The following is a 27516-nucleotide window of genomic DNA, read 5'->3' on the forward strand; positions in this document are numbered from 1 at the left end:
CGGGAGTTCCTGAGCCTTGCCCAACTACAGCTGGACACCTAAATACAACTGTCAGACAGACAGACACGCAGCCTCAACAGGGCGAAGGATAAGCTCCCTGTGACAACCTACAGGCCCCAGGAGGCCCGAGCCCAGGCGGGAATGACTTCGGGGACCCCCACGGGTGCCCGCGGGCTGCGGGACCCGCCCGGTGTGCCCCGGCCCCGCGCAGCAGGTGCGGGCTCCGGCCGGCCCCGGATTTCCCGGGGGCCGCGCAGGGGGCGGGGCGGCGCATGCGCCCGCCGGCCGGGCTGGCGGCGGGAGGGAGGTGGGGCCGGGGCGGCTGCGCGGAGAGGGCGGCGGCGCCGCTGAGGAGGAACTCCGGTGGAGAAGCGGCAGCCGCCGGCCTCCGCCCCCGCCCCTGCCCCTGTAGCGGGAAGGGGGAAAAGAGTGGCTGGGCCCTCCTCCCCTCTCCCCGCCGTTCCGGAGGCACACGGTCTTGCCTAGAGCCCGGCGCGCCCACCGGTGGGAGGGAGCGGCGGCCGGCGCTTCGCCCAGGGCGGAGGGCGAGTGGGCGGGCAGCCGGGATCCCGAGCCGCCGCTTGAGGGGAGGAGAGGGGTGTTCCCGCACCCCCGGCCCGGCCCGGGTGGATGAGCAGCCTCCGGGGCGGCGGCGGCGGCGGCGGCTTTTGCGGCCTCTCCATGGCTGGGCCCCGGCGGTGAAGGCAGCGGGGCCGCCTGTGCCCGCGTCGCGCCGGGAGGCAGCGCAGCCACCAGGGGGCGGGCGGGGAGGGGGATGAGCGCCGCAGCCGCCTCTGCGGGAGCCGCCGTCGCCGCCTGCACCGGGGCCGAGGGCGGCTTCTTCTTTTCTAGCGGCGCTGGTCCGGCGGGGCCCATGGGGCCCGAGGAGTGCTCAGCCGGCGGGCTGGGAGCCCTGCCAGGCGCCTTGGCGCCGCCGTCGCTGGGCTGCCGAAGCCGCTACCAGCTGCTGCTCTCCGGGAAGGCCCTGGCCGACAGATACCGGAAGATTTACACGGCGGCGCTGAGCGACCGGGAGCTGGGGAGCCACCCGGGCAGGTAACGCACGCCGAGTTCCCTCCCGGGCGCGACGGGCAGCCCCGGCGGCCGCCGCCGCCCCCTCCCATCGCCGGCTGGGAGCGGCCCTCCCCCCGGCCCCGTGCGTGCACGGCAGCGGCACGCTGCTCCGCTCCCGGCCGCCGCCCTCCTCATCCTCCCTCCTCGCTCCCTTTTCAGCGCGGTTGCCCCCGCTGCCTCTGACATGTGGCCCCCGCCGGGCCCCGGGAGACGGACGGGGTGGTGATGTAACCCGGTGACTGCCCAGGTGCCACCCCCTGCCCGCCACCCGGGCCCTGCCGCTCGCTTGGCCGGCGTTACGGTGCAGATGGCGCTGCCACCCCGTTCCCGGGCCCCGGGCGGGGGAAGCAGTTACCTGTGCCCGCTCCCCTCCCCCAGCGCGGAGGCCGGGGTCTCCGTCACGCCCTTGCGAAGGATAGCGGTGTAAAGTCCCGCTCCGCCCGGCCTGCTGCCGCCGCCTCGGGGGATAGAGCGTTTCCTCACGGTGTCCATGTTGAGACCTCGGGCAGAGCTCGCTCCGGCCGGGGCCTGTCGTGTCACTGGGACGGGTTGAACCCTGTGGTCTCTACCGAGACGCGCCGCTGCCCTCTGGGCAGGGCACCCGCGGATCCCGCTAGCGGGACGTTGGTGCTTTGCCGTGTGTCGGAGCAGCCTTCAGCTGCCCTGCCTTATTTTTCCTCCTTTTTCGGTGATCTCTCCCTCTGCCGCCTTGTCGGCGGCCCCGGTGTCTGGACAGAGGCTGCGTCCAGGGGGAGCCGGGGTGGTGGGGAGGAGTGCGCCGCACCCACCTCGTTCCCGAGTTCCCCCCGCAGAATCACAGAATGTCAGGGATTGGAAGGGACCTCCAAAGATGATCTAGCCCAATCCTCCTGCCGGAGCAGGAACACCTAGATGAGGTTACACAGGAAGGCGTCCAGGAGGGGATCGTGCCCCTCGGGGCTTCCATTCCGCCGGCAGCTGCTCGTCCTGCCAGCCGGCTCTCGGGCTCCGTCCCCGGGCCGCAGCAGGGTTGCCTGTTGCTCCTGCCGCCTTTCGCTCCCCTCGACCTGAGTGCTTGACAGACGGGCCGGGCCGGGCCGGGAGGCGCCGTACGGTGCCGAGTGGCGGCGGGGAGGAGGCTGCGGGCTGGGGCGGTGAGGGGCCGCGGCGGCAAAGCGCGACTCCCGCCGCGGCCCCCAGCCCGGCCGGCCCCTCCCGGCAGCGGAGGCGAGGGCGGGGTGCCCGGCCGGAGCCCCTGGCCTGGCGGCTGCTCGGTGTGAGGGAGACGAGGGGCGGGTTTCCCCCCTTGGTGCCCGGGCGCGCCCCATTGTTTCTCTCCGGAGGTCGCTGAGGATGCGGATGACAAGAAAACCGGCACCTTCCTGTGTTCTCAGCCTCTGCTGGCCTTAAGCTGTGGTGTGGGTGGCCCAGTCGTAAGGAGAGCTTTGAGTCACCCTTGTTTTAAGTTTGTAAAGGGTTGCAAAGCACTAGGTAGTTGGCTTCTTCGGTTTTGGGGTTGTATTTCTCAGTCTGACTGGAACAGCAGGGCTTCTTTTCCCCGCACAGAAAGGCTGTGTCTGGGAGTGGGATGAACATAAGGAAATAAAAGAATAACGTAACTTTCCCAGTTTGCTTATGGCAAATCCTGGAAACATGGACTCTTAACATTGGCATTTGACATCTTTGCAATTACTGAGTTATTTTCACAGTGTATGACAGGGTAGCTATAGCTTTTTGTTGGTGTTTTGTTTGTTTGTTTTGTTTTTTCCTTATATAGGCCTGTGTTTTCTTACCCCATATATTCCTTAGTTTAGAGCTCATGCTTCCCCCTTTAAATCTTCTCTTCCTACTTTTGAGCTTTATATCATATAATCCTGGGACCGCAAGTGCTAAGTGTAAGGAGATCAGCCATGCAGCTTTCCCATAGTGTTCAGATATTTGTTTGAGTTTTGCCTCAATACGTCTGTATTTTTTAAAGCTGTACTTTTGAGTTTGTCATGTCCTCCATGTTTTTTTAATTTCAGAATAATTCAGCTGCTATCTCTAGTACTTACAGTTGTATAAAATAATAGCTTTCGATGGGTGTGAATGTTGATGTTTATTGTTCTTAAAATAATTACTGTTAAATACAGGGTACCATAGGTTGCATTATTTTGGATTCTGGTTCTTATTAGCAGGTTCTTATGAAAATACCAGTTAAAAGAACAGGTGACATTTGTGGTTATGCTATGTTTTTATTCTTGAAAGCTAGTTTTAGTCATTTATCTTGGCTACCTTGTGTCATTTCACGGTAAATCAAAAGACCCAGATTCCTGGTGCAGAGGAAACAGGTTATATTAAGCTATTGGCAAGTGAATGGCAGTTAACACTGGTAGATACAGCCAACATGTACTGCAGGATGTTTGAGAGGAGTAATTTTTAATAATCAGCTAGTTGCCTGCTCTGTCTCTCGGTACTCACCCTCAGCATTTTGTGTATCAGGCTCATGGCAGCCAGTATACTGCTTGTGGTCTCCACACTCCAATTTAGGGTTTGAGGACTTCAGTTACCTGGTAGTCTTAAACAGAATGGTCAAAAATGCTTTTTACAAAAATTGTAAAAATCCCAAACATTTTCTGAAGAGATGCTGTGAAGTAATTTGTGACTGCATCTAGTTGCGACAGTAGATAACAGTGCCAGATAAAGTAATTGGAGGTTACGATAGTATAGTTGATAGTGGTTTTTATCTGTATGGAAAATCTGAAGCCTATTAATCTGCCTCTAAGAGTGTGACTAGAAAAATATCTTGAAGTAGCTTAAAAAAACTAAATAAAATTGTTTATTAGCATTAACAAAATTTCTTCCTGTGCTCAGAGAAGACTCTGATTTGAAGAATGATGGCACAACCTGCTTGTAATGTTTTGACACAGAATTTTTGCCTCAAGTCTGCAGAATTGTACTTCGTGCTTCTTGTGGTGTGACCAGCACCTGCCTCAGCAAGGGCTTTTATTCCAAACCCGACTTGATGAAGAACTAGAAAGCAGTATGAAAATGTAGACAAGGAAATTAAACATTGTGGAGATTATCTGAAAGTCACAAGTGAGATTAATTTCACATTTGCAAGGTGTTTGTGCTGGCTGTCATCTGAAAGTGATGAATATTATGTGTTGGGTAGGATGCAGTAATTGGCTTTGAAACAGAACTAGTGATGCTTTGCATTCCCTCATGTGATACTAGCTACTGTGTTGTGAACACTTTGGTCTCCAAAGGAGGTGGTTTGGCCGCTGTGCTTGTTCCCTCTGCCACGTTGACATAATTATTTATATAGTCTCTTACAGTCACAGATTAGAGACTCGCTCTGGGTTAAAATTAACTTGGCAAAAATGACTCGTGGTAATCCAGACTAATTCCCTGATCTGGCTCACCTTGTGATTTTGCTTGTGACACCGCGAGGTGAAGGGCCACACAAAGATCTACGTGCAGAGAGGTAGGAGCAGAGAAGCTGCTTTCTTGCTAGTGCCAGTCTAATAATTTCATGAAAGGAAGCAGAAAAAACCAGCTAATCCTGCAATGTAACATACAACTGTCTTTGCTCAAATAACAGTGTTAAGAATCACACTACTTTTAGCAATGGGAAATCAAGCTTGATTTGGAAGATAAATCTACTCTGAGTGTGCTTAATTTGTAGTCTCTGTTTTGTGGCTACTGAAAGATACAAAAATGACTAAAAATGGCATAATGGCTAGTGTAGCCATGAAAGTGTAAAACAGTAGTAGGAAGTATGAGCCTCTTCAGAGGGCAAGTGAAAACTTCTTGCTGTTGGAGTGTGGTCTCATGTGCTGGGTTCTGAGTGGATGTAACTGGAAGTCTGCTCTTTGTTACTAAAGTAATATAAGTTGTTAACTCCTTTCAGTCCTGAAGCTTTGGATTTGCGAAGTAAGGTAGTAAACTACTACTGCTGATTTTTCACATTTTTGCTGTCTTCAAATACACACTTTTTTTTGTTGTATTGCTTAACAAACATCCTCACCCAGCTGAATTGCTGCTGTTATCTACTCTGCATCTCTGGGGTTTCCCTGAACTGTCAGTCCATTTATTCTTTTTCCTATGTATATACTACCAGAAGTACCAGTTAGTCTCTGTGTGTTCTTTGAGACTCTTTGTCAAGAATGGAGAGTTATACAAATTTGTAATGGCTTTAGTGTAGCCTCTTTTGCAATGAAGATGTTCACTACATAACTTTAACTTAAAATTTCAATATTACAATGACAATATACTCTAAAGTGGCAGTAACTTCATCACCAGGTCAAAGTGGTTTCATCTGTTTTACAGCTTATCAAGTGATCTTTACCGAAAAGTTTTGTGGTTGTTTTATTTTTTTTTTCTTTTTTTTTTTTTTCTGTAGCACATCAATTCAGGCACTATAAAAGTAACATCATGCAGATCCAAGAATAATTTCTGAATAGGTTCTCCTTTGGTTCCATTTGCACTTTAAATTACTCGAGAGAACTGTGTCTGGATTTCTGTAGTAACATCAAGTAGCAGAGATTCAGCAGTATTTATTGAATAATATACAATATTGAAAATTTCTAACGCTCCTTAATAAAGGGAGACATTATTTTTGAACTTGTCAGGTGCTTAATTTGCTTGCTGCATAAATTTCAGTAGAAACATTCTATCATTCAAGTCAAAACTATCAGCCATTTGAAAATACAAATTCTTTTGGGAGGTTACTTTTTTTTGTCCATTACTTCATTGCTAAAGTTGCCACATTTAACTTAGATCCTTCAGAGGATAAAAGCTTCTATTTGTGTTGTGGGGATAAACGTACCAAACAAATCTCATGTTGTGAAGTGGCTTGACTGAGTTTAAGGAAAGTTTCAGTGATGACTGGAATGTAAAATTTCTGATATTAACCAGAAATTGGATGGATGTTTTTCCACTCATTTTGGCTGAAAAAGAGGCAGACAACTTACTTTCATTTTATGATGATTCTTTCTAGTAGATGATATACATCCTCTGGAGCAAATTGATCCGTAGGTTAGTCTTCAGGCTTTTTGAAGTTAACACAAAGTCTTCCTGTATGCCCCTTCTAATGCCCAGTAATGCAATGCTTATTTGGCCCTGTGAGATTTTAAGTATATATTTTTTCAAATTTTATTGGAGAAATGCTACTGAACCACTTCATCTTTGCCCTGCCAAGTTATTAAAGAATTTGCAGAAACCATGTTTAGAAAATTTAGATAAGTGAAATTTGTGTTAATTTGATTGTTGTTGCACTAGAAAGCCTTGATTTCTTCAGATCTAAAGCCTTTACAAAAGCTGGAAGCTGTTTTTTTCTTTGGGACTTGATGCTTTTTTTTAAAAAACAAAAACAAACTATAATTGCAGAAAGTTTGGAAGCATTCGATTGAAAAAATAAAGATTAAATACATAAACACTAAGAAAATGGTAGAGGTGTTTCTTGTGAAGTATTGTGCATTCCATATTCTATTTTCCTGTTTATTCCTGTGGAAAGGTTTGCTGTGTAGCTCCCTTCCAACTGGAATATTCTAGTCCATTCTATTCTTCTGTTTTTTTTTTTTCAATTCTTATATTTGTAAATGTCATTTTACCAAAAAAAAAAAAAAAAAAAAAGTTTAAGTCCTTATGTCAACTTAAAACTTCATTCAATTGGAAAATTTGTTGTGCTATTGAGTTTTACATTAAGCTAACCTGTGTATTAGAAAAGCTGGTAAGAGTTGCTGTGTGCTGTAGGCTTTTTAGCTGCGGTATAGTGAAATATTGCGCTGTTGGTTAATAGAGATTCACTAGTGACTAAACTGTGTGTTTTTACTTTATATTTTGATAAGGAAAACAGTTTTACATAGTAGTTCTTCTAAAAATGCTGTAGTGGTTGCTTTGTCTAACACTGTATTTGTGTTAGTGTAGAAAGCATAATGATGGAAGCTGGAAAGAAGCTAATAATGTTGAGAGACTTAAGATGTTTATTTTATTACTGTGTATATATATATAAAAATAAATACTGTATATAAAATACTTGAAAAATCATAAAACCTGGAATCCAGGAGAATATTCAAGTTTTGTGGGTTGATAGAAATGTTTGTCCTTTTCACAAAAATAGAGGCTGAGACAGCCTTAGAAGTCTACTGATGCTAACAGACAACTTTGTCTTTTGTAGTCATGCATCCTTCTGCTCCTTCTTTTGGAAGGAAAGTGCACAGTTTGCAAAGGAGTTAGTGCATGTGATTTAATCACATTGTGTGATTTATTTTTGTGTGTGTGTGTGTGGTGTGAGGTTTTTTTTCCCCTATTATTTGTTTTGGGTTACAAAATAACACTATGTGGAACCTTTTGCTCTTCAGTTAAAAGTTCAGTTGTAGGCCAAACTGGAATTGAACAGAAGTTACAAAAAGCTGTTAAGCTATTCTTTTTTTTTTTTTAGCATTGGGAATGTGCTTGTGTGAGAGCATGTCAGGTATTAATAGGAGAAGCTACAGTGCTTGTGCTGTTAATTAGTGACATTCCGAACGTTCACTTGTGGAGAGATTGGTGTGTTCTTCCCCTAATCAGTTTGTTACTGAATCATGTGTGTTGGGTACCTAACTATTTAGCTGTAATATTTTGGTCATTATTGGTTGAGCCTTTTTAGTGTTCACATGCTAATTGTCTCAGGAAGTGTTTTTTTTACTAAGGTAAATAATAATGACAGCAGGTTATTGCCTCTTTTTCAGTTTCCATTACCCGCTCTTAGGTTTTGGCATTCTTGTAGATGCTTTTCAAGCGTAGGGAAGGCCTTACATTATTTTCCTTTATTGCTAGGTTAATCCTTGATGTTCGATGATCTCTTGATATTGTTACTACTTTTGAGGATCTTGGCTGCTCAGGTGTGCTCCAAAATAACGTTATTTCATGTGTTTAAAACTTTTAAAATAATTTATCCTTTCTGAATGTCAGGTTTGGGATTACAGATGAGAGTATTTGTGGGAATAAGGTTGTAGATGTTGGTGTTTGTACAATGGCAAAGTTCTTAAGAGTGGCAGCTCATATGGCTGAAATATTAGCATTATAGTTTTAGTAATTAAATCCGTGTGAGGTCATTGCATTATTTTTTTTTTCCTGTGGACAATGAAGTCTCTTCCACTTTAATCCAGCAAACATTGCTTGAACATTCTGCTGACATTCACAAGAATTAGGAATTTTATTATGCACACAGAAGTAAATATAATTCCTAAGTGGAATCAGCATATTAGATTTTCAACGATTGTGGTTTATTCTGCTTAATATTTTAACCAGCTACTGTTTATATTTTCTTTCTAATTTATTTTGAAATGACTACAGCTGGCAATTTGAGGAATAATGAAAGAATGATTTTTGCTTAACTGAAATTGGACTTCACTTCCATTTTTTCAAAGGTGTTTTAGTTATCTTGGCAATTTTCATATTAAGTCTGATTTCCTGTACTCAGCAATCTTCTGACTTTCTAATCTGTGTGTCCCTGGGATTCTTACACCTAGTTATTTGAAACCATTTGTGTGTATGTTCTATTTTTTATTTTTCCTTTTATGTTGTTGGTTTGTGATGGGTTTTTTGCATATTCTTTTTATTTAGTTTTTTAAACTGGGAGGAAATGCCAGTTAAAGTTTCAGTTTCAATTACGCTATCTGCTTGTGCATGCTGATGGTCTGGTAGGTGGCAAAGATAAGCAGTTAAGTTAGGCCGGAGCTGGTGCAATATAAGAAGTGATTCCTCCATACTTAAAAGCTTAATGTTGAATTTGTGTTTCTGCTATGTTAACCACCAGTTGTGGGGGTTTGGTTCTGTTTTTCCTCCCATGTTATGATCTTCCTCCTGGCCGAAATATTCTGAAGATGTTTCTTTAGTGAATTCTTTTCCTGACATATGACTGTGTATGTTTCATCCAACGCACAATTTAAAGACTATTTATGTCTTTATAGAAGGCACATATGACATATCTGTAATACAGTCTTTGGTGCTGAAGTTCTTCATGCAAACTCTTTTCCACATCATTTGTTTACTTTGGAAACTTTATCACTTGCAGCATTTCTTAAATACATGGTTGCATTTTTGTCTTTCTTACCTTGCTTGCCGTAAACACTGCTTCACACTGAGGTGTTGGTTGAAATAGGAGTATTATGATTAACTGAAGTTTTTATATTGTAAATATACTCTTCCACAGCTAGTATTTTCCAGGGTCTTTCACAGCCAGTTCCTACCATTGTGCCCCTCCCAAGGATGAATAGTAGAAATTTGCACAGGTGAATGGCCTCCCTGTGCTTTAAGTGGCTGCATTAAGGTATATGGTTTCTGTACATTTAGATTTAATGTTTCATATGTTATGAAGCATATTACTATGCTTAACATGCTTTTTTTCTTAGTAGCAAGTATATCATAGTAAATAGCATGTTATAGCTCACTGCCTCCATTTAAACTGATGAATATGTTGATGGACTTAATTAGTTTTTATTGTTGTAACTGATTTAAACTTCTTTCTTTGCATCTGGTATATCTATGACTACTTAGGCATGAAAATACTGTGAGGATTTTTCTTTTGTTATTAATTTAATGAATCTAAATCTATACCAATTGTACACCGTAGAAAAGAAACAAAACTTCAGCTTCCTTGTCCCTATATATAACTGGAGCCCTGTAGTTAGTTTAGTGCTGTTCTTTATTTTCATTTTCTTACCTTAACTTCCCTTAACTTGTATTCCCACACATAGTTGTCTAAGGCAGTGGTTTTTGAACTGAGGCTTTTGAACTCTTGGAAAATACTTTATAGATTCCATGAAAGGGCGTTGTGGTTTAACCCCAGTAGGCAGCTCAGCACCACAAGCTGCTTGGTCACTCTCCCTGCAGTGGGATAGGAGAGACAGTTGGAGGAATAAAAGTGCAAAAACTTGTGAGTGGAAATAAAGACGAATAGATAAAGCAAAAGCTGTGGGCAAAATAAGGAATTCAATCACATCAGCAGGCTGGTTTTTAGCCAGCTCCAGGAAAGCAGGGCGCTATCATGCATTATGGTTACTTGGGAAGACAAGCCCCATAACTGTCAATATTCCCTCCTTCCTCTTCCTTCCCTCAGCTTTATATACTGAGCATGATGTCATATGGTATGGAATATCCCTTTGGTCAGTTGGGGTCAGCTGTCCCAGCTGTGTCCCCTCCCAACTTCTTGTGCTCCCGCCAGCCCACTCGCTGGCGGGGAGGTGTGAGGAGGAGAAAGAAAGGGCCTTGACTCTGTGTGAGCCCTGCTCAGCAACACCTAAAGCACAGGTACGTTATCAGCTCTGTTTCCATCACAAATCCAGAACACACAAGCACCATGCAAACTTCTCTGAAGAGAATTAGCTCTGTCCTAGCCAAAGCCAATACAAAGAGAAAGAAAGATAAGGTCAGAAAGTATAAGACTGTTGTTTGTAGTTTAAATTTGTGGGAATGATCCAAACTGCTTCTGAAAAATTCTGTAAGTTTGCAAATGAAAATAATTGGAAATCTCTTCTCTAACTTGTGCTGCAGTGCCATAGTATTCAAATGGTTTTGATTGTGATCTCTGTCAGTCTGGAAGAACGTCTAGCTAAGAGTTTTAGCCTTAACAAGGTTAAAGCCTGAATTCTTCATTTTACTTCTGCAGTGTTGTCCTTGTTGCAGTTGATAACATCACTCATCTGTTGCTGAGCCTTTAAGCCAACGAATGTCTTTATGCAGATCTGCAGCCAGTCATTTACATTACATTGAGATGAGCTTGTTCTTACAGAAATGTCCTGTTTTTTATTATTTCAGCCTCTTATTTTGACTGTTTTATGAGTTATGTGTGTAGTTATTTATGACTCACTTCTTATCTGGTTTTGCCTTTCCTTTCTCTCCTACTAGCCAATGCACTATGCTTTTTAACAGATGTGCTCATACGTCTTCATTATGCTAGTATGTTTTCAGACTAGTCATGTCTCTATTCCATTTCTCTTCAAACCAGTCAATTTTCTATCCCATTTTATTTCTAGAATATAGTATTCTACAAGGTTGAACATTGACAGCTGTAAACTGTCATTAACTACTGGTAATGTGCTTTTTCTTAATAAGTACAATTCTTCTTAAACTTAATGGAGCATTTTCACTCAATTAAAATTTTGCTGACATTATTCTATGTAAGATAGCTCTGTATGCACTTTGGTTTTGGTGGTTGCATTTAGATAGGAAAGTGGCCAAAAGCATGGATATTGTCATCTTTTTTATGGTTGAATGTCATTTTTATTAAAAAGAAAAAAAAAAAAGGGAGACCTAAAAATGTTAAGGTTAAAAGATATAGAAATACTTTACACTGAAAAAACTTGAGGTAGAATATTTTCCTTGCATGTGTTCTTACAGATCTAATTTCATAGATGATGTTATAGTGAATAAAGAAAAATGAGATTATTACAGAAAAGAAATTACAACTGTCAGTGGTTGTACTGCGAGACCATTCTCTGTGTGGAGAACACTTTGTAGGGCTGCTTTCTTGTGTGTTTTCTTTGTTTAGGTGAGATAGATTTATGCTGTTTTGGAAGCCTTTTCAGTTATAAACCGGATCCAGATACTGTTTTGTACTTTTGCACTTTTGTCATGGTTAAATGAAAATCAGATCCATTTTACCTGTCTAGTTGGCTTTTAATTTCATTTGTAGAGCCTGCTGTATTTATGTTTCCGATTGTACTGGAGAGACCTTAGAAAGGACATTCAAGAAACTGGAATAATTCCTTTATTTCTTAAGCCTTCAAAATTTCAGCTTTGAGGCGGGGGGGAAAGCTAGTTGTTTTACAAAGTTAATGTGATAGTAAAGATGATACAGGTTGATGTCATAGTCTTGAAAAATAGTTCTGAGCTACAAAACTAAACTCATTGTCAAAAAGATGTGCAATTTCAGCTGACAAACAGTAGCACATTGAAATCCCAACTGAATGATCGAGTAGCAAGATGGGCTTTTTCTTCTGGATCGGAGTGAGCAGGGGGAAGTTCCAGAACACAGTGATGGGGCTGTTAGTCTTACCCATCTTCCAGGTATTTATGTCTTAACTGTATGTAACTCTATGTTCCACCCCAGGCAGTGTTCTCTCAAATTCATCAGTTTCCTTCTGAGTTTTCTTAACCTTTTCAGATGCCTTAGAAGTCCAATATAGCCTGTCTTACTAGACTGTCTCTGTTTCCCTGTAAGTGTGGATTGCAGTTGATGTTCCTTACCCTAATTTATGGTTTTAGTTGACAGGATTTTGGTGATTTTTCCATTTGTAGATACACTGCTTAAGTCCTGACTTATCTTTATATTGGCATGGGTGAAAATCCACGTCAGAATGCTTGATTAATAATGCAAAGAAGATAGTGCATGAGCTGGTAATGGTTTAGAGCATGTGCACATGGCTGTTAGAATGACAGTTGAGCTACTGCCCACTTTACTGAAAATTTGGGTTCCTCAAGTGTTAGATCTCAGGCTTACTAAATGAAGATATCAATAATTTTAAATATTTGAGGTCATCTGAGGATAATATTGTTGTTGTCAATCAAAAAATACCAAGCTTTTATTAATTGGGGAAAAAGTTGATTGTGTTCCCTCGTGTTTTGAGATCTGCCTTTCAAGATGAGCAGTTTTCCCCTTCAGTGATTCTCACTGCTGAGTTCCTTTAAAAAATCTGTAGCCCTTGATGAAAAATAATAGTACTCCCAGTAGTTTTCAGTAGCAGTAGGTAATCTACAGGTACCTTAAGGGCAGGGAGAGCAGTGGATGTTTGCTGCCTCAACTTGAGTAAGGATTTTGACACTGTCTCCCATAGAATCCCAGAGCTGATGAGGTACAGGTTGGGTAAATGGACAGTGAAGAAAATGGAGAACTGGCTAAATGAGTGGGCCTGGAGGTTTGTGATCGGTGACCTGAAGTCCAGCTGGAGGCAAGTCATCGGTAGGGAACCCTAGGAGCTGGTACTGGGACCAGTCTTTGTTTTATGACCTAGGTGCTGGGACAGAGTGCACCCCTAGTGAGTTCATAGGTAGTACAAAACTGAGAAGAGTTGCTCCTTCATCCTGTGGTTGTGTTTCCATTCACAGGGACAGGCTGGAGAATTGGGCTAAGAGGAGTTTCATTAAATGCAACAAAGAGAAATGCAGAATCCTGCATCAGAGGAGGAATAACCCCAGACGGGGCTGACCAGCTGGAAGGCAGCTCTATAGAGAAGAGCTTTGCATACTGGTGGACAAAAAGTTGACCGTGGGTCAGCAGGTTGGACGAGGTGTTCTCTCCTTGGCACTGATGAGGCTGCATCTAGAGTGTTGAGCTCTGGGCTTTCCAGTACAAGAGAAAGACAGACATACTGGAGAGAGTACAGTGCAGGGCCACAAAGGTGATGGAGGGTCTGGAATGTGTATCTTGTGAAGAAGGGCTGAGAGCTGGGACTGTTCAGCCTGGAAAAGAGAAGGATCAGACTGGATCTTATCAATGTATGGAGAGAATGAAGAAGAGGGAGCCAGACTCTTCTCAGTAATGCCATCAACAGGACAAAAGGCAATGGGCACAAATTGCAAATGATGATATTCTACCTGAACACAAGAAAGCACTTTTTTTACTGTGGGGATGGTCAAGCACTGGTAACAGGTTGTACAGGGGAGGTTGTGAAGTTTCCATCCTTGGATATCTTAAAATCCAACTGCACATGGTACTGGACAACCTACTGTGACTGGCCCTGCTTGAGCAGAGAGGTTCATAGAATTGGTCACAGAATTACAGAATTGTTGAGGTTGGAAGAGATCTCTGGAAGCCATCTGGTCCACCATCTTCTGTTCAAGCAGGGCCACCCAGCACCATGTCCAGGTGGCTTTTGAATATCATAAAGGATGGAAAGTCCACAACCACTCTGGGCAACCCTCACATTAAAAAGGTGTTATGCTAAGAGTTTCCTTTTAACCTGAATGATTCTGTGATTTTTGTAATTCCTAGGAAAACAGACAACAAAGAGAAGGGATCTGTATGAAGTTTACATGTCTGTCTTCTGACAAGAGGTGTCAGAGGGAGCAAATACGTGGAATGCTGAACGATTAGTTCTTGCAGCAGAGCTGTGTTGCAAGATGTAGTCATCATGTTACTGGAAACTTGTATTGGACCTCCATGCTATAGCTCAGTGGAAGTGAATATGAGGGGAACTGAAAAGGTAGCAACAGTTGTACGTTTAAGTTAAAGCTACCTGTTTGTGCTAACATTCTTGTAGGTGGAGCTGTCTGGTAACAAGATCCAATGTAAGTCATTTATTAGAGTATTTTTAAGCTATATTAAGGTCTTTTGTGTATCAGTCTTGCTGACGTGGATGGGTATCTAGTGGCAATTAGTCTCTTTTTTGGGGATATTACTCCATAAGCCGTAGCTTTCCTCTTCTGCAACTTGTCTTCCACTTTTGTTTTGTTTTTTTGTTTTGCTAGCAGATATCATATTCAAAATTCTAATGCATCACAGCAGGCAAAAATACGGTCTGTGAGCCAACTGCTGTACAAGTGAGCTACTTTGGCTGCGATTTTGGCAGCAGCAGTAACTTATTTTTCCTACCCTGCCCGCAGCTGTGCAAAGAGGAAGGGAAGGTCAAGCTACTGCTTCATGGAGGTATTTTTCATGAAGTACTTTACAGAGCAAGTGTTGCCTTGACAGAGATATTCTAACACCCAGGGATACTAAGCAGTGGCTACAAAATTTTGTTTGCAAAAGGCGTTTCATCTGAAGAGTTCTATAGATTTTGTTGCCAAGTTACAGTGAAAGGATTTAGATGAGTTTATTTCTTCAGAAATGTACATTCTTGGATTTTTTTCTACTTGTGGTAAAGTTAAATTTTGAGTCAGTTTGTGATAGTACTATATGGTGTAATATATACTCTGTGTGCATGTATGTTTCATAAAGCTTTTTAATACTTAGTTTTGCATTATACTGAGAGAGATTGTGTATTTGTATAACACACATTTGTGTGCCAGGTTTCAGTTTGTATATGTGTATTTTGTTGCCTGTTAACTATATTATGGCAAGTCATTTTGGAAACTTGATAAGTATTATTGTAGGTGATATGAAAAATGAAGCATTAAAAAGCTTTTGGAACTATGGCTTGTAAGCAGATGTTTATCATGACAAGCGCAGACTGGGTTTTTTTGGGTGGTATTTATTTCCCTTCTTCTTGCAGTATTGCAGTCTTGCAGTCTATTGACCCTTGATTGAAAGCGTGTTGGATATTTCAGTGATAGAAGGAATGATTAGTTGTGGCTACTTGGTCATCAAAGGGAAGTATCTACAAAGGCAAAAGTAGAGCAAAAAAAGCCTGAAGACAGTGCAGTAGGGTACTTTACAGAATCGCAGAATGTTAGGGAGTGGAAGGGACCTCAAAAGATGATCTAGTCCAATCCCCCTGCCAGAGCAGGAAAACCTAGATGAGGTTGCAAAGGAAGGCGTCCAGATTGGTTTTGAATGTCTCCAGAGAAGGAGACTCCACAACCTCCATGGGCAGCCTGTTCCAGTGTTCTGTTACCCTCACTGAGAAGAAGTTTCTTCTCAAATTTAAATGGAACCTCCTATGTTCCAGTTTATACTCATTGCCCCTTGTCTTATCATTGGTTGTTACCGAGAAGAGCCTGGCTCCAGCCTCCTGACACTTTACATATTTATAAACATTAATGAGGTCACCCCTCAGTCTCCTCTTCTCCAAGCTAAGGAGACCCAGCTCCCTCAGCCTTTCCTCATACAGTAGATGCTCCATTCCCTTAATCAGCTTCGTGGCTCCATGCTGGACTCTCTCCATAGTTCCCTGTCCTTGCTGAACTGAGGGGCCCAGAACTGAACATAATATTCCAGGTGCGGTCTCACTAGGGCAGAGTAGAGGGGAAGGAGAACCTCTCTCAACCTACTAACCATGCCCCTTCTAATACCCCCCCAGGATGCCATTGGCCTTCTTGGCCACAAGAGCACAGTGCTGGCTCATGGTCATCCTGCTGTCTACCCAGACTGCCAGGTCCCTTTCCCCTACGCTGCTCTCTAATAGATCATTCCTCAACTTATACTGGAATCTGGGTTGTTCCTGCCCAGATGCAGGACTCTACACTTTCCCTTGTTATATTTCATTAAATTTTTCCCTGCCCAACTCTCCAGCCTGTCCAGGTCTCGCTGGATGGCAGCACAGCCTTCTGGCATGTCAGCCACTCCTTACAGCTTGGTGTCATCAGCAAACTTGCTGACAGTGCACTCTATTCCCTCATCCAAGTTGTTGATGAGCTGGTCCCAGTACTGACCCTTGAGGCACTCCACTGGATACAGGCCTCCAGCTGGACTCTGCCCCATTGGCCACGACTCTCTGGCTTCTTTTTTTCTTCAACCAGTTCACAGTCCATCTCACTACTCAATAATCCAGTACACACTTCCTCAGTTTAGCTGTGAGGATGCTGTGGGACACAGTGTGAAATGCGTTACTGAAATCAAGAGAGACCACATCCACCGCTTTGCCATCATCTAGCCGCCTGGTTATGTCCTCATAAAAGTCTGAGGTTGGTCAAGCATGACTTCCCCTTGGTTGAAGCCATGTTGACTGCCCCCTTTATGGCAACGTCTAAACATGGTGAACATTTGCTGTGTCCCATTGACTTGAACCACTTTCACACTAATTGGTAGATTTGTGTTGGAGTGAGTTAAATGGAATAACCCACAAGTGAACCAGGGACAGAAACTAGGAGCTAAGTAGTACAGATTTAACCTAGTACTTGAGTCATTTTCTGAGCATCTCTCATTCAACAGTTTGCAATGAAGTCTTGTGGCACCTACTCTTAAGTGACACATTCTGTATGCCAGCTTTGTAGAAGGTATATAGCATTTTGATTATGCGAGTTGTTTATTTTGAGTTGCTTTTTGGTGCATGTCGTAAGGCAATTTCTTGTTGTAGATACTTAGGATTCTTGGCAGCTGAAGAAACAGTGGTGCAGAGATCACATTGAGGTCAGGGAAATCAGAGGAGATTTTCATTGGAATGGCACTTAATGCATAGCTAAATATGGGAGGTTTTAAACAGGGAGGCTTGTAGGAGAAAATAATTGCTTTCAGGTGGAAGTAAGGCTGCTGAAGGTTGTAACTTCTGTAAATGTGGTGATGTACCAAAATGGGGAGTATGCAAAGACAAGCAGCAACTTTGTTTTACAACAATATTCATTGTTTGCATTTTGTCACTGGTGCATCTTAATCTCCTTGCCAACATCCAGACTCCACATATTTCCTTTGCTCTTTCGTTCTTTGGTCATAAAACCTCTTCATCTATTGATTAAGCTGTTAAAGCTCTGCCCTCTTCCTTTGTTTTGTTTCTTATAATTGTCAACTCCCTCATGTGAGCCATTGCTTATTTGTCCCAAACTGCTGTTGAACCTTCTCTTTCCTTTGTTTTTCCTTTGGCTTTATGTTTGCCAGGTGCTTTTCAGTTGTTAACAGCAAATCTGGATGCCAGTAAAATACAATTAAAAACCAATTTATTTCTTGCAATAAGGGAGGGAATATGGTCCTGCAATTTTGACATCTCTCCAGATCTTCTGATCAGTGTTGATAACCATTTTTCTTTAGGATTCCCTTTCCTATATTTTGGAACCTGTATAGTTGAACTTCTGTAGCAACGAAACAGTGAATAATAGGTTTCTTGCTGACAAGTGTGCTGGTGTTTATCAGCTGTGGTTCTTCATTGTTTTATTTCGTATTAAGATGCCTTGAAGCTAGAATACAAATTAACATCTGTTTCGAAGCACTTTGGAGGATGGAGTAAATTGCATGGGAGACAGGCAAGCCCAGCAGAGGCTGTGATTGCTTTAATGTCTCTCAATGCCTCTGCCCTTTATTTGTGTGATCTCATGTCAGATTAACTGCTTACAGGAGGAAAAAAATCCTCAAAATACATGTTGTAGTTCATCAGAAGACAACCTCCACAGTTGAAAACTCTGATGCAGATCTGATGGAAAAAATAGCTTTGCCTTATAGTGAGTTAAAACTGTTGCAATTGGTGATGAAGGTAAGAGAAAGAAGAGGCTAGGAAGTAGTTTGGTATTTTCACAAGTATGATGAAATTACCCCTTAGAGTGGCTGGAAAAACTGACTGAGGCAATTTCAGAGCTATTAGGAATTACTTTGGAGAATTCACAGAGAATATATAGGGTTCTAGAAGACTAGTATAAAGCAAATTATTAAAGAGTGCCTGACTAAAAAAATGAGTAAAGAAAGACTCCAGGTACTCTAGAACAGTTTTTGTTGACTACATTTCTAAAAGTACTGGAAAAATTTTATGTTATATAAATGATAGTGATAAATTAGGCACAAAATGGGTTTATGATGAGCCCTACCTTGGAAATTTAATATTTAGCCACTATTAACAGTTTCCTGCTCCAGCAGGGGGATTGGACTAGATAATCTTTTGAGGTCCTTTCCAATCCCAAACATACTGTGAACAGTTGTTTAAAACTATATTTTTAAAAGATATGGAAAATAATTAGCATTTCACTGAAAGAAATCTTAATTTTAAATGCTAAGCTTTTTCTAAAATTAGGTTATTGAGTTTGGACCCAGTGCCATGTAGTCTATATTTCAACTCAGAGCTTGCTCTGAACTGAACCAGACCTTAGAATATCTTGTTACAGCAGATGAGCTGGGAGTATACCAGAGCTGTACTTGTAGCTTTGGGTCTTCATGAAGAAGCCTGTGCTGATCTTCAAGCCAATGTGAGAAAAGCTGCTGTTGCCCTTGTTGTCTCATTGGCCAGACTGTAGCTTTCCTCAAGAGGAATTTCTGGGTGTGTTACTTTCCACCTGTCTATTTGGCTGTTCCTCTTCTAGATGGAACTACTCTAAGGTGGATTTAGAAGTACCCAGAAAACCACCATGGAGAGCTGCTGTGGAAGGTTGGATATTAGGAAAAGGTTCTTCACGCACAGGGTGGTGGAGCACTGGACCGGGCTCCCCAAGGGGGTGTCACAGCCCCAAGTCTGACAGTGTTCAAGAAGAGACTGGACAACGCCCTCAGACACATGGTGTGAACTGTGGAGTTGTCACATGCAGGGACAGGAGTTGGACTTGCTGATCCTTATGGGTCCCTCCCAACTGAGGACATTCTATGATTCCAAGGGGTGGCTGTTGGGGGAAGCGTGTGAGAAGAGGTGGCAGCTCCTGTGCTGCCTCTGGATCTGTCCGAGGTCCTGAAATGTGCAGTCTTGTCAGACACCATTTCAGTGTTGGAATTGAGATTGTCGATGAAAAAGTTCATTGAGGATGCAAAGATGGGAAAGGTTGCAGGTACTCTGAAGATAATAACCTCCACAAATGCTTAGCGTTGAGAAAAAAATCAGTAAGCACAAGTGTAAAATAAAAAGTGAATAAAAGGTAGGGTAGAAGTTCCTCATGACAGGTTCTGCACATTGTTTAGAATTATAAAGTGGATGTGATTCAGTGGTGTCATGCTGTTGGAGTGTTTTGTTGTGTTGGAGTTTGTTTGTTTTTCAAAATGCATGAGAGACATGCTTTTATGTAGGAAACCTGAAGTACTTCTTGACCTTTGCACTTCAGGATTGTATGGCTTATTTTGTCTCTTTTTTTAAAAATTTCTTGTTTGTTTTCTCAACAAGAAGGACTAGTTATGAGCATGAGAGAATAGGGAAATTATATGTCAGTGGTGTAAATGATTTGTGGTTTAGGCTGAAGGAACTGAGACTGCTTCATTGACTGAAGACTTATTTCTTGTCAGACTTGAAATCAAATCAAGCAAGCTGTTGAAAATGAGGAAAATCGTGGAGAGTTTTGGGCATATGCTGTGAACAAGCCAGGGCTTGTTGTGACTGAGGTGCACTAGGACCATGCGGAGATATACAGAAGCTGGTCTGCCCTCGACCCAGGCTGCAGGAGGGCGCCGTCGTCGTCGCTGCGCATGTGGACAGTGCCCTGCAGCTAATCACCATCGTGGGATGGGAAGAATGACTGCATGTGTAACCAATCATAGCCTGTGCTTGCCGCATGGCCTTTTGGGTACAGAGTATATAACGGTTGGAAAAACGTGGTCTCGGGGACATTGATATTCAGTGTTGTTAAGAGTTTATTAAAGGGTATTGATGTTAAATTCATATTGAATTAGACTCTTTACTCTCGCGGCCCGCCCGTCGTGCTCAAAGAGGTCCTGCCGCCAGTTTTGCATTCTCCACGTCGACTCACGACAGAAAATTAACTGACTTTTCTACAATAAAGATATAAAAAATGGCATTTATTTGCCATAAGGGTGATTTAGAAAATATTTCACAAAGAACTTTCTAGTAGGATTATTTAGGACATGGTGGAAATGTGGTCATTGGCAGTGTTTAATATCTCCACAGGGAAAACACCTGTCAGCAATAAAGTGGAATTTGACTGTTCCTGTGCTGGACCTCAGAATGGAATGACTGACCTTTTGAGGACCTTTCCAGACACTGTTTTTAGTGTTTCTAGAGTACCGTCCACTTGTGTAACTATATTTTAGATTGCCTGGGGACATGCACAAGTTTTCTGTACCACTGAAGTTTAGAAAAGTCTTGTACACAGTATCCACATTGATCCATCTGCACAGATAAACTCTTGTTGCATGTAGGCATGTTCTTTTTCACGCACTTCTTGGTATACCCTTGGGCATTGGTTATATCCAAGAAGGTGTTCATTGATTCACGTGACTGGCTTGTCTTAATGCAGCCATATATTTTAAGTGTGATAAAGTGGTTTTCTTCCCTTGTTCTCTTGTTAGCTTTGTATAGTATGCTAGGCTTGATTATGCTGACTAATTCCCGTAGAAGTCTGCTCTTACGCATGGATTTGCTGTATGTTTGCTGATCCAGATGGTGAAAAGATTAAAAGCTCAGTATGTCTCTTCTTGGAAGCATAATCAGAAATGTGGCATGGCACCAGGAAAAATGCTAAACTCAGAATAAGAAAAACATGTTCTCTTTCTACAATATGCAAGCACATTTCTTGTGCAGTCACGTTTTACTTTAGTAAACATGTAAACAAACAGTGAGGATCACAGAATAGTTGAGATTGGAAGGTACCTCTGGAGACTGTCTAGTTCAGCCTTCCTGCTTAAAGTAGGATCAGTCGGAGCAGGTTGCTCTGGACATTGTCCGGTTGGATTTTGATATCTTCAAGGATGGAGAATCTGTAGCTTCTCAGGGCAACCTGTTCCAGTGTTTGACCATTCTAACAGTTCTTATGTTTGAATGGAACTTCCTGTATTTCACTTTTTTCCCATTGTCTCTTGGCCTGTAACTAGATATTGCTCAGAAGAGTCTGGCTCCATTGTCTATACTCTTTCCCATCAGGTATTTATCAACATAGAGAAAATTCCACTCCCCTTCCCCAAGTTTTCTCTTTTCCTAGCTTCAGCTCTTCTTGCTGTGTTTCTTCGCATACGATAGCTGCTCCAGTCCCTTAGCATTGTAGTAGCCCTTCTCAGGACTTGTTCTGGTAAACAATTTTCTCTTGTACTGGGGACCCCAAAACTTGTCATGGTACCCCAGAGGTGGTGTTGCCAGTGATATGTAGAGCATGAAAGCTAAGTGCCTCAATCTGCCAGCTTTTCCTAACTCAGCCCTGGAGGCTGTGTGCTTTCTTTGCTTCAGTGATGTCAGTGGTTCATGTTCCATATACCCACTGTGAGGACTTGTAGGTCTTTTTCTCTAAAACGACTTTTCAGTCAGTTGGCTGACAGTTTGTACAGGTGCCTGAGGTTACTCCTCCCCACATGCAGGACTTTGCATTTCCATTTGTTAAACTTGATGAGCTTACTGGTGGCCCATTTCTTCAGTCTGTTGAGGTCCTTCTGTTTTATCAACCGCGCCTCCAAGTTTTGTAATACCTGCAAACTGTGTTGAATGTGCATTCTGTCCCATCATTCACAGCTCTTCGATTCTAGCAATTTGGCCTGGTTTTAGTCCACGTTTATGTAGCTTGTACTTTGCCAGTTTGTGTATGGGGATGTTGTGACTGATGGTATCAAAAGTCTTACTGAAATTGAAATAAACAAAATCCCCTGTTCTCCAGTCACACACTAAGCCAGCCTTCTCATTGTAGAAGACTACCAGGTTGGTCAAGCATTATTTCCTTTTCATAAATGCAAGCTGACTATTCATTTTCATTGTCTTGTCCTTGTATGTTTGGATCCCCTGATCTTCCCTCTTGTCCTTCTTGAAAATAGGAGTGACATTTGTTTTCTTCTAGTTCTTAGGAGCCTGTGCTCATTGCTGTGACCTTTCAAAGACTGAAAGTGGCCTTGCAGTTGCATCGGCCACCTCAGCACTTGTGGGTGCGTTCTGTCAGGTCCTCTTGACTTATTTAAATGTTCCCTGACCTGAACATCCTTCATTGAGGGCAAGTCATGATTACTGAGGGTGAGTAATGATTACTCAGACTTTCTCTCTGTTTTCAGGGGCATAGCATTGCTGGAGGCTAGTTTGACCAGTAAACATGTAGGTAACCAGTGTCCCTTGTGATCAGGCTTTTACTCGTTTAGCACTGGGCTCAACATTTTTCCTTAGTTTTCATTTTGCTATTGATATACCTGTAGAAGTCAGTCTTGTCCTTCAGGTCCCATGCCAGATTGAACTGCAGGTGGGCTTTGGCTTTTCTGAACTGATCCCTGAAGACTCAGTGCCTCTATTTCTCCTGGGTGACATGACCCTTCTTCTACCTCTTGTACGCTTCCTTTTTATAGTTGAGTTTTGTCAGGCATTCGTTTCTCATCTGTGCAGACCTGTCTCTTTTGCTTCACTTCCTGCATGTGAGAACACTTTTGAGTGTGAAAGTGATCCTTAAAAATCAGCCTGCTCTCCTGCACTCCTTTCTCTTCAGGCGACTGTATCCCATGAGACTCTTCAAAGTAGGTCACTGAACAGGCCAAAGTCTGTTCATCTGAAGTCTAAGGTTGTGATCCTGCTTTTGCCTTGTTCCCTTCTTTCAGGTTCCTGAACTTCACATACATTGTCACTGCATCCATGACTGCTCCCAGCCTTCATGCACCTGACTGATTCTTCCTTGTTTAAGTGCCAGGGCCAGCAAAGTGCCTTCCTTCATTGACTCCTCAATCACCCGTGTCATGAAATTATCATCCATGTGCTCCAGAAACCTTCTGCATTGCTTGTGCCCTGCTGTGTTCCTTTCCAGCAGAAACTGAGGTAGTTAATATCCCCCATAAGGAGAAGGGCCTCTGAATATGAGGTTTCTTGCAGGCCTCATGTACTTCTTCCTGATCAGGCTGTGTGTAGCAGACACCCAAAATAATATTGGTCATATTGGTCTGCTCTCTAATCCTAATGATCTCAATTGGCTTATCATCAGTTGTTTAGTGTTCTGTCTGGATCACAGAAAGGACAATCCAGTTGGTGTTCTGCAACAACTGTGGTAAATGTTCTGGTGGAGTCTGGATGTGGGAACGTAAAGGAAAACCATCAAACTAAATGGTAGAAAGTGTTTGCTGCTTTCTTTGAAGTATAATTTGTACCTCCCAGGGAGTAATGAAATCATCACATTTTCTCTGCAGTCATTCTATGTTGATAGAACTTTGTTTACTCAAAATAGTCTTTTCTTCCCCATTTCCCTTTGGTAAATATGTCTGTAGTACTGCACTTCTCCAGTGGTTACTTAGGAGTAATGGTGCTTCTTTGGGTGTGCCATTGGGTGACTGTAAAGAAAAGTCTTTGAAAAAGTTGTGGCAATCATATATTACATTACACTTATTCAAAAAGAAAATCACAAAGGCATGTGGACTTTTGCAGACCAGATACTACTTTGACAGTTTTTTAGGCAGAACAGAAGATAGATAAGATGATGCACTGTGGCTAATGTCTTAACTGCTATGGAACAATTATTCTTACTGTAGTCCCACTGCCTGTATGGCAAACATGATATTCCATCACATAGTCACAGCCTCTGGATAATGTGTTTTGTAACTCGTAGCTCCATTTTGGCATTAATACACCTGTACGAAGGAAGTTGACAAACAGCACTGAGTATTATGTGATTTCTGCACATAAAACACGTGTATTACTGATCTTGCACTGTTACTCAGTATGAGACAGCTGAGGAACACAGTGGAGGAAGGATCAGTTCATTACTTTTTGGTCAGTATGCACATTTCACTGCCCTTGAGTAAAGTGTGTTGATAGATTTAGAGATTTTAAGGAACTCAATGCTGTGATGAAAAACTCAGAGACATGATGATGATGACTACATGAGTGATAATAGCTTGCATTTAGTGGGCTACTTGACAATTTTAGTTTGGGATCTCACTTTGGGCTGTTCAGAAGCAAATGCTTGCTGCTGCTTGTTCAACCAAATTGACCACCAGGAGCAACAGTAAGTGGAGGAAACAAAAGAATTATTTGATATTATAAATCTGACATTGCTTCATTTCAGTGTCACTGACTGGTGACTGCCTTTTAAGAACATTTAGACTAGCCTTTGAATGCTTAAACTAATTGTGCAGAGTAAGCACCTATGGAAACAAATTAATGCAGTATATTTGTCATTTGTGTGGACACAGCATGACTTTGATATACCTCTCTTGTCAGCATTATATCTCTTTCAAAAGATGCTTAGCCATCAATCGAACCAGAGCAAGCAAGTTTAGGCAAATACACTGAGTCCAAATCAGTTGTAAGATTTAGAAATTTTAGCATATGCCATCATGTGGCTTAACAAACTTATTTTTAAAAAAATGTACTCAAAGATTTAATCAACAGTAGAATGACTGGGTCTCATGCTGTGCTAGGTACTGTGACCTTTGCTAACACATTTCAGATAGAAGTAAAGGGTTTAGGTCAGACAAAATGTGAGTAACACTTTGTTCCTCCTATTCTGCTTAAGCAGAGGGGACAGAATATTATTGTTTTTCTTTCACTCATCAGTGACACCTTTGCTGTCACATACAGCCTAAAAGTTAACACAATGTTAAACCGTCTTGAGTAATTCAGTAGCAACATTGAGTGGGGGGGACACTTGACACATAAAGCTTCCCTCTCAAATTTAAGCTTATGAATTGCAATTCGAGCCTATTGTGACTTTGAGGGAAGGTTGTGCTTGTTTGCATTTCCTCAGCTCTTTTGAACTAAGAGCAATGGTGTTGAGACAACTGAGGAACATCCCCCTAGTAAAGCAGTACATATTCCAAGTACTAGCTAATGCTGCTTCTGGTTTGAAAACAAACAAACTTTTATTTCCTTGCCAGGGAGCTGAGTAGAATTTGCAGTCATGTCATGTAACAGCTATTTTATGTATTTTAAATTTTCCAGCAATTGGTTGTTTCTCACACATCCTTCCCCCCTCTTGGTTTGAGACAATTGTTCTGTATTCCAGGGTTGAACATTTCAGGTCTTGGCTTTTATTCTCAACAGATTTTCCTGTGAAGGCTGTAATAGCCCTGTTCACTCTTTCCTTGGGTCCATCTGCCACAGGTATTTCCTTGTCAAGGTATCTTCACTCATTTGGCTTGTACTTCCTTTGTGGTCCGATTCAAAACTGCTTACTTAGTCTCAAATGTTACAATGGTTTGAAGCATTTTGCAGAAAACCTGCCCAAGTTTTGCTGATAGTCAGTATTTGGTTTGTGTGAACTAAACGGAATCAGCAGCTAAGTTAAAAGTTAAAGGCTAAAGGCTTTCTGCTACTGGAAGCAGATTGTCAGCAGAGTTTCGGTACCTTTACAAATGACATCTTATAGCAATTTATGATTATTAACCAAAAACATAGTTAATAATTTCACTAACAAGTCCAACTGAGCCATATCAGGTCTTGTTAATCTTCAGGCAGTAGAAGAGTCGGGCTTATAATTAACACATGTGGTTTCCAACAGGAAATTACTCATCTGCTTAACGTTGTTTTTCATGAATATACTTGCCCATATTTTATCCTTTCTATCTGAATATTAGAACTTATTGCTATAATGGTGTATAACAGTAGAACTGTGGATAGTCTTATATGTCTTTATATATTATAGGCAGATGCATTATAAATATATTAGTATTAGAATTATGCATAGCAATGATAGGTTGCTCAGAACTGTTTATAAAATTAGCTTGTTTGGTGTTTTTTTTGTTTGTTTTTAATCACGTAGTTCTGAAGTTTCCTATGGTTACAGAGGGAAAGTATACCTCCCAACAAAAATGTTGGGATTTTGGTATCCTTGAGATTTTATTTTAAGAAAAAATAGGGAGATAAATGTGGATTCTCAACATTGCATTTCTACATGCAAGCTGTTTCCATGTAAAAAAATTGTTCAAGCCTAAACTTGTTTTAGATAGTGACTGCTACAGTGCAGTGACTGGGAAAAGTTTATACTTGCAGCATCCTGAATGGTCATTGCATGAATGAAAGAGATCATGGCACCACCACCTGGGAATCTGAAAGAGACAGTAAGCCCATTGCTGGTCTTTCCTGTTTGCTAATTAAAGAAAACATTGTCTAGGTATCATTGACAAATGAAGTTAGTCTGTAAAATGTTGGGGGTTTTGTTGCTTTGGAAGTGAGTACAGTCTTAGCAGAGGGAGGGGAAGGGCTTAATTTGGGGAGTTTCTAGATGTATACATACACACAGAAATACATACCAAAATATGGGGACTGATCCTCTGAAATATTTACAAGATGGAAAAGTGCTTATAGTGTGTGCAGACTGTAACAAATTTAGAGAGTTTCCAAGGGTTTTGGCAGGGAGGATCAAATTTGAAATGTCTTGGCAACTTGAGTGAGTGTCATTTTTTTTTTTTAAAAGAAAAAAAAAATAAAACAAAACAATGCTTATTGAGTTGTCTCTGGTAGGAGCAAATTGTACTGTGTTTAAAAGGCGTAATTACCAGCAAAACTAGATAAAGAGTATTGGAAACTCAGTTTGGAGGTTTGCAGGAAAATGATTTCATGTTACTCTGGGTTACACAGATGTGCTGTGCCATATTGCTATGAAGTTGCCAAACAATACCTGGAATACAGTTAAAAGTCTGACCTTGGAGGCATATAAGGCAATTATTTTTACTCTTTTTAACAGCAAATAATAAATACTGTTTTCAGTTTTGGTCAATGTGGTTTACTGCTGGGCTCTCAGTCCATACCACAAGTCCAAAATAAATCAGGACTTTTACACTTAAAGTTAGAGCAAGAGTTTCATAAAAGGTTATTTGATCCAGAGAAGAAGACTGAATGGCTATAGAATGGAAAGGACTGCGCTGTTCTTGATGTTTGACAGCAGGATAAGAATTAATTGCATTAAATTCTTAATAAGGAAGAAAAACTTGCCCAATGTGAGAACAATTAAATAGTGAAATGGACTCAGAGGTTTGATTATAACAATTTGGACATTAAAGGTTGTATGGAATTTCTTCCCACCCCACTTCTTAAATAGATTGTATACTGTTATATATTGAAACTTTATTGTTGAAGGAACCTTAGGCCTTCTAGCTTCTCT

The 27516-nt window shown here is 42.0% G+C and overlaps 1 protein-coding gene across 9 annotated transcripts in view; it reads left to right on the forward strand.

The window, feature by feature from the left end:
* The first annotated feature begins 321 nt into the window (after positions 1–321).
* The window catches only part of MYCBP2 (MYC binding protein 2), a 198953-nt gene continuing 171758 nt past the window's right edge, over positions 322–27516 (forward strand). For all 9 annotated transcript variants that reach the window (XM_080363498.1, XM_080363499.1, XM_080363500.1 and 6 more), the window contains exon 1: positions 322–1056. In XM_080363498.1, the coding sequence (XP_080219624.1) occupies positions 776–1056 (281 nt within the window). In that variant the 5' untranslated portion in view covers positions 322–775. The remainder of the gene's footprint in view (positions 1057–27516) is intronic.

Source organism: Nesoenas mayeri (assembly GCF_963082525.1).
Source record: "Nesoenas mayeri genome assembly, chromosome: 1".
NCBI classification, from domain to species: Eukaryota; Metazoa; Chordata; class Aves; order Columbiformes; family Columbidae; genus Nesoenas; species Nesoenas mayeri.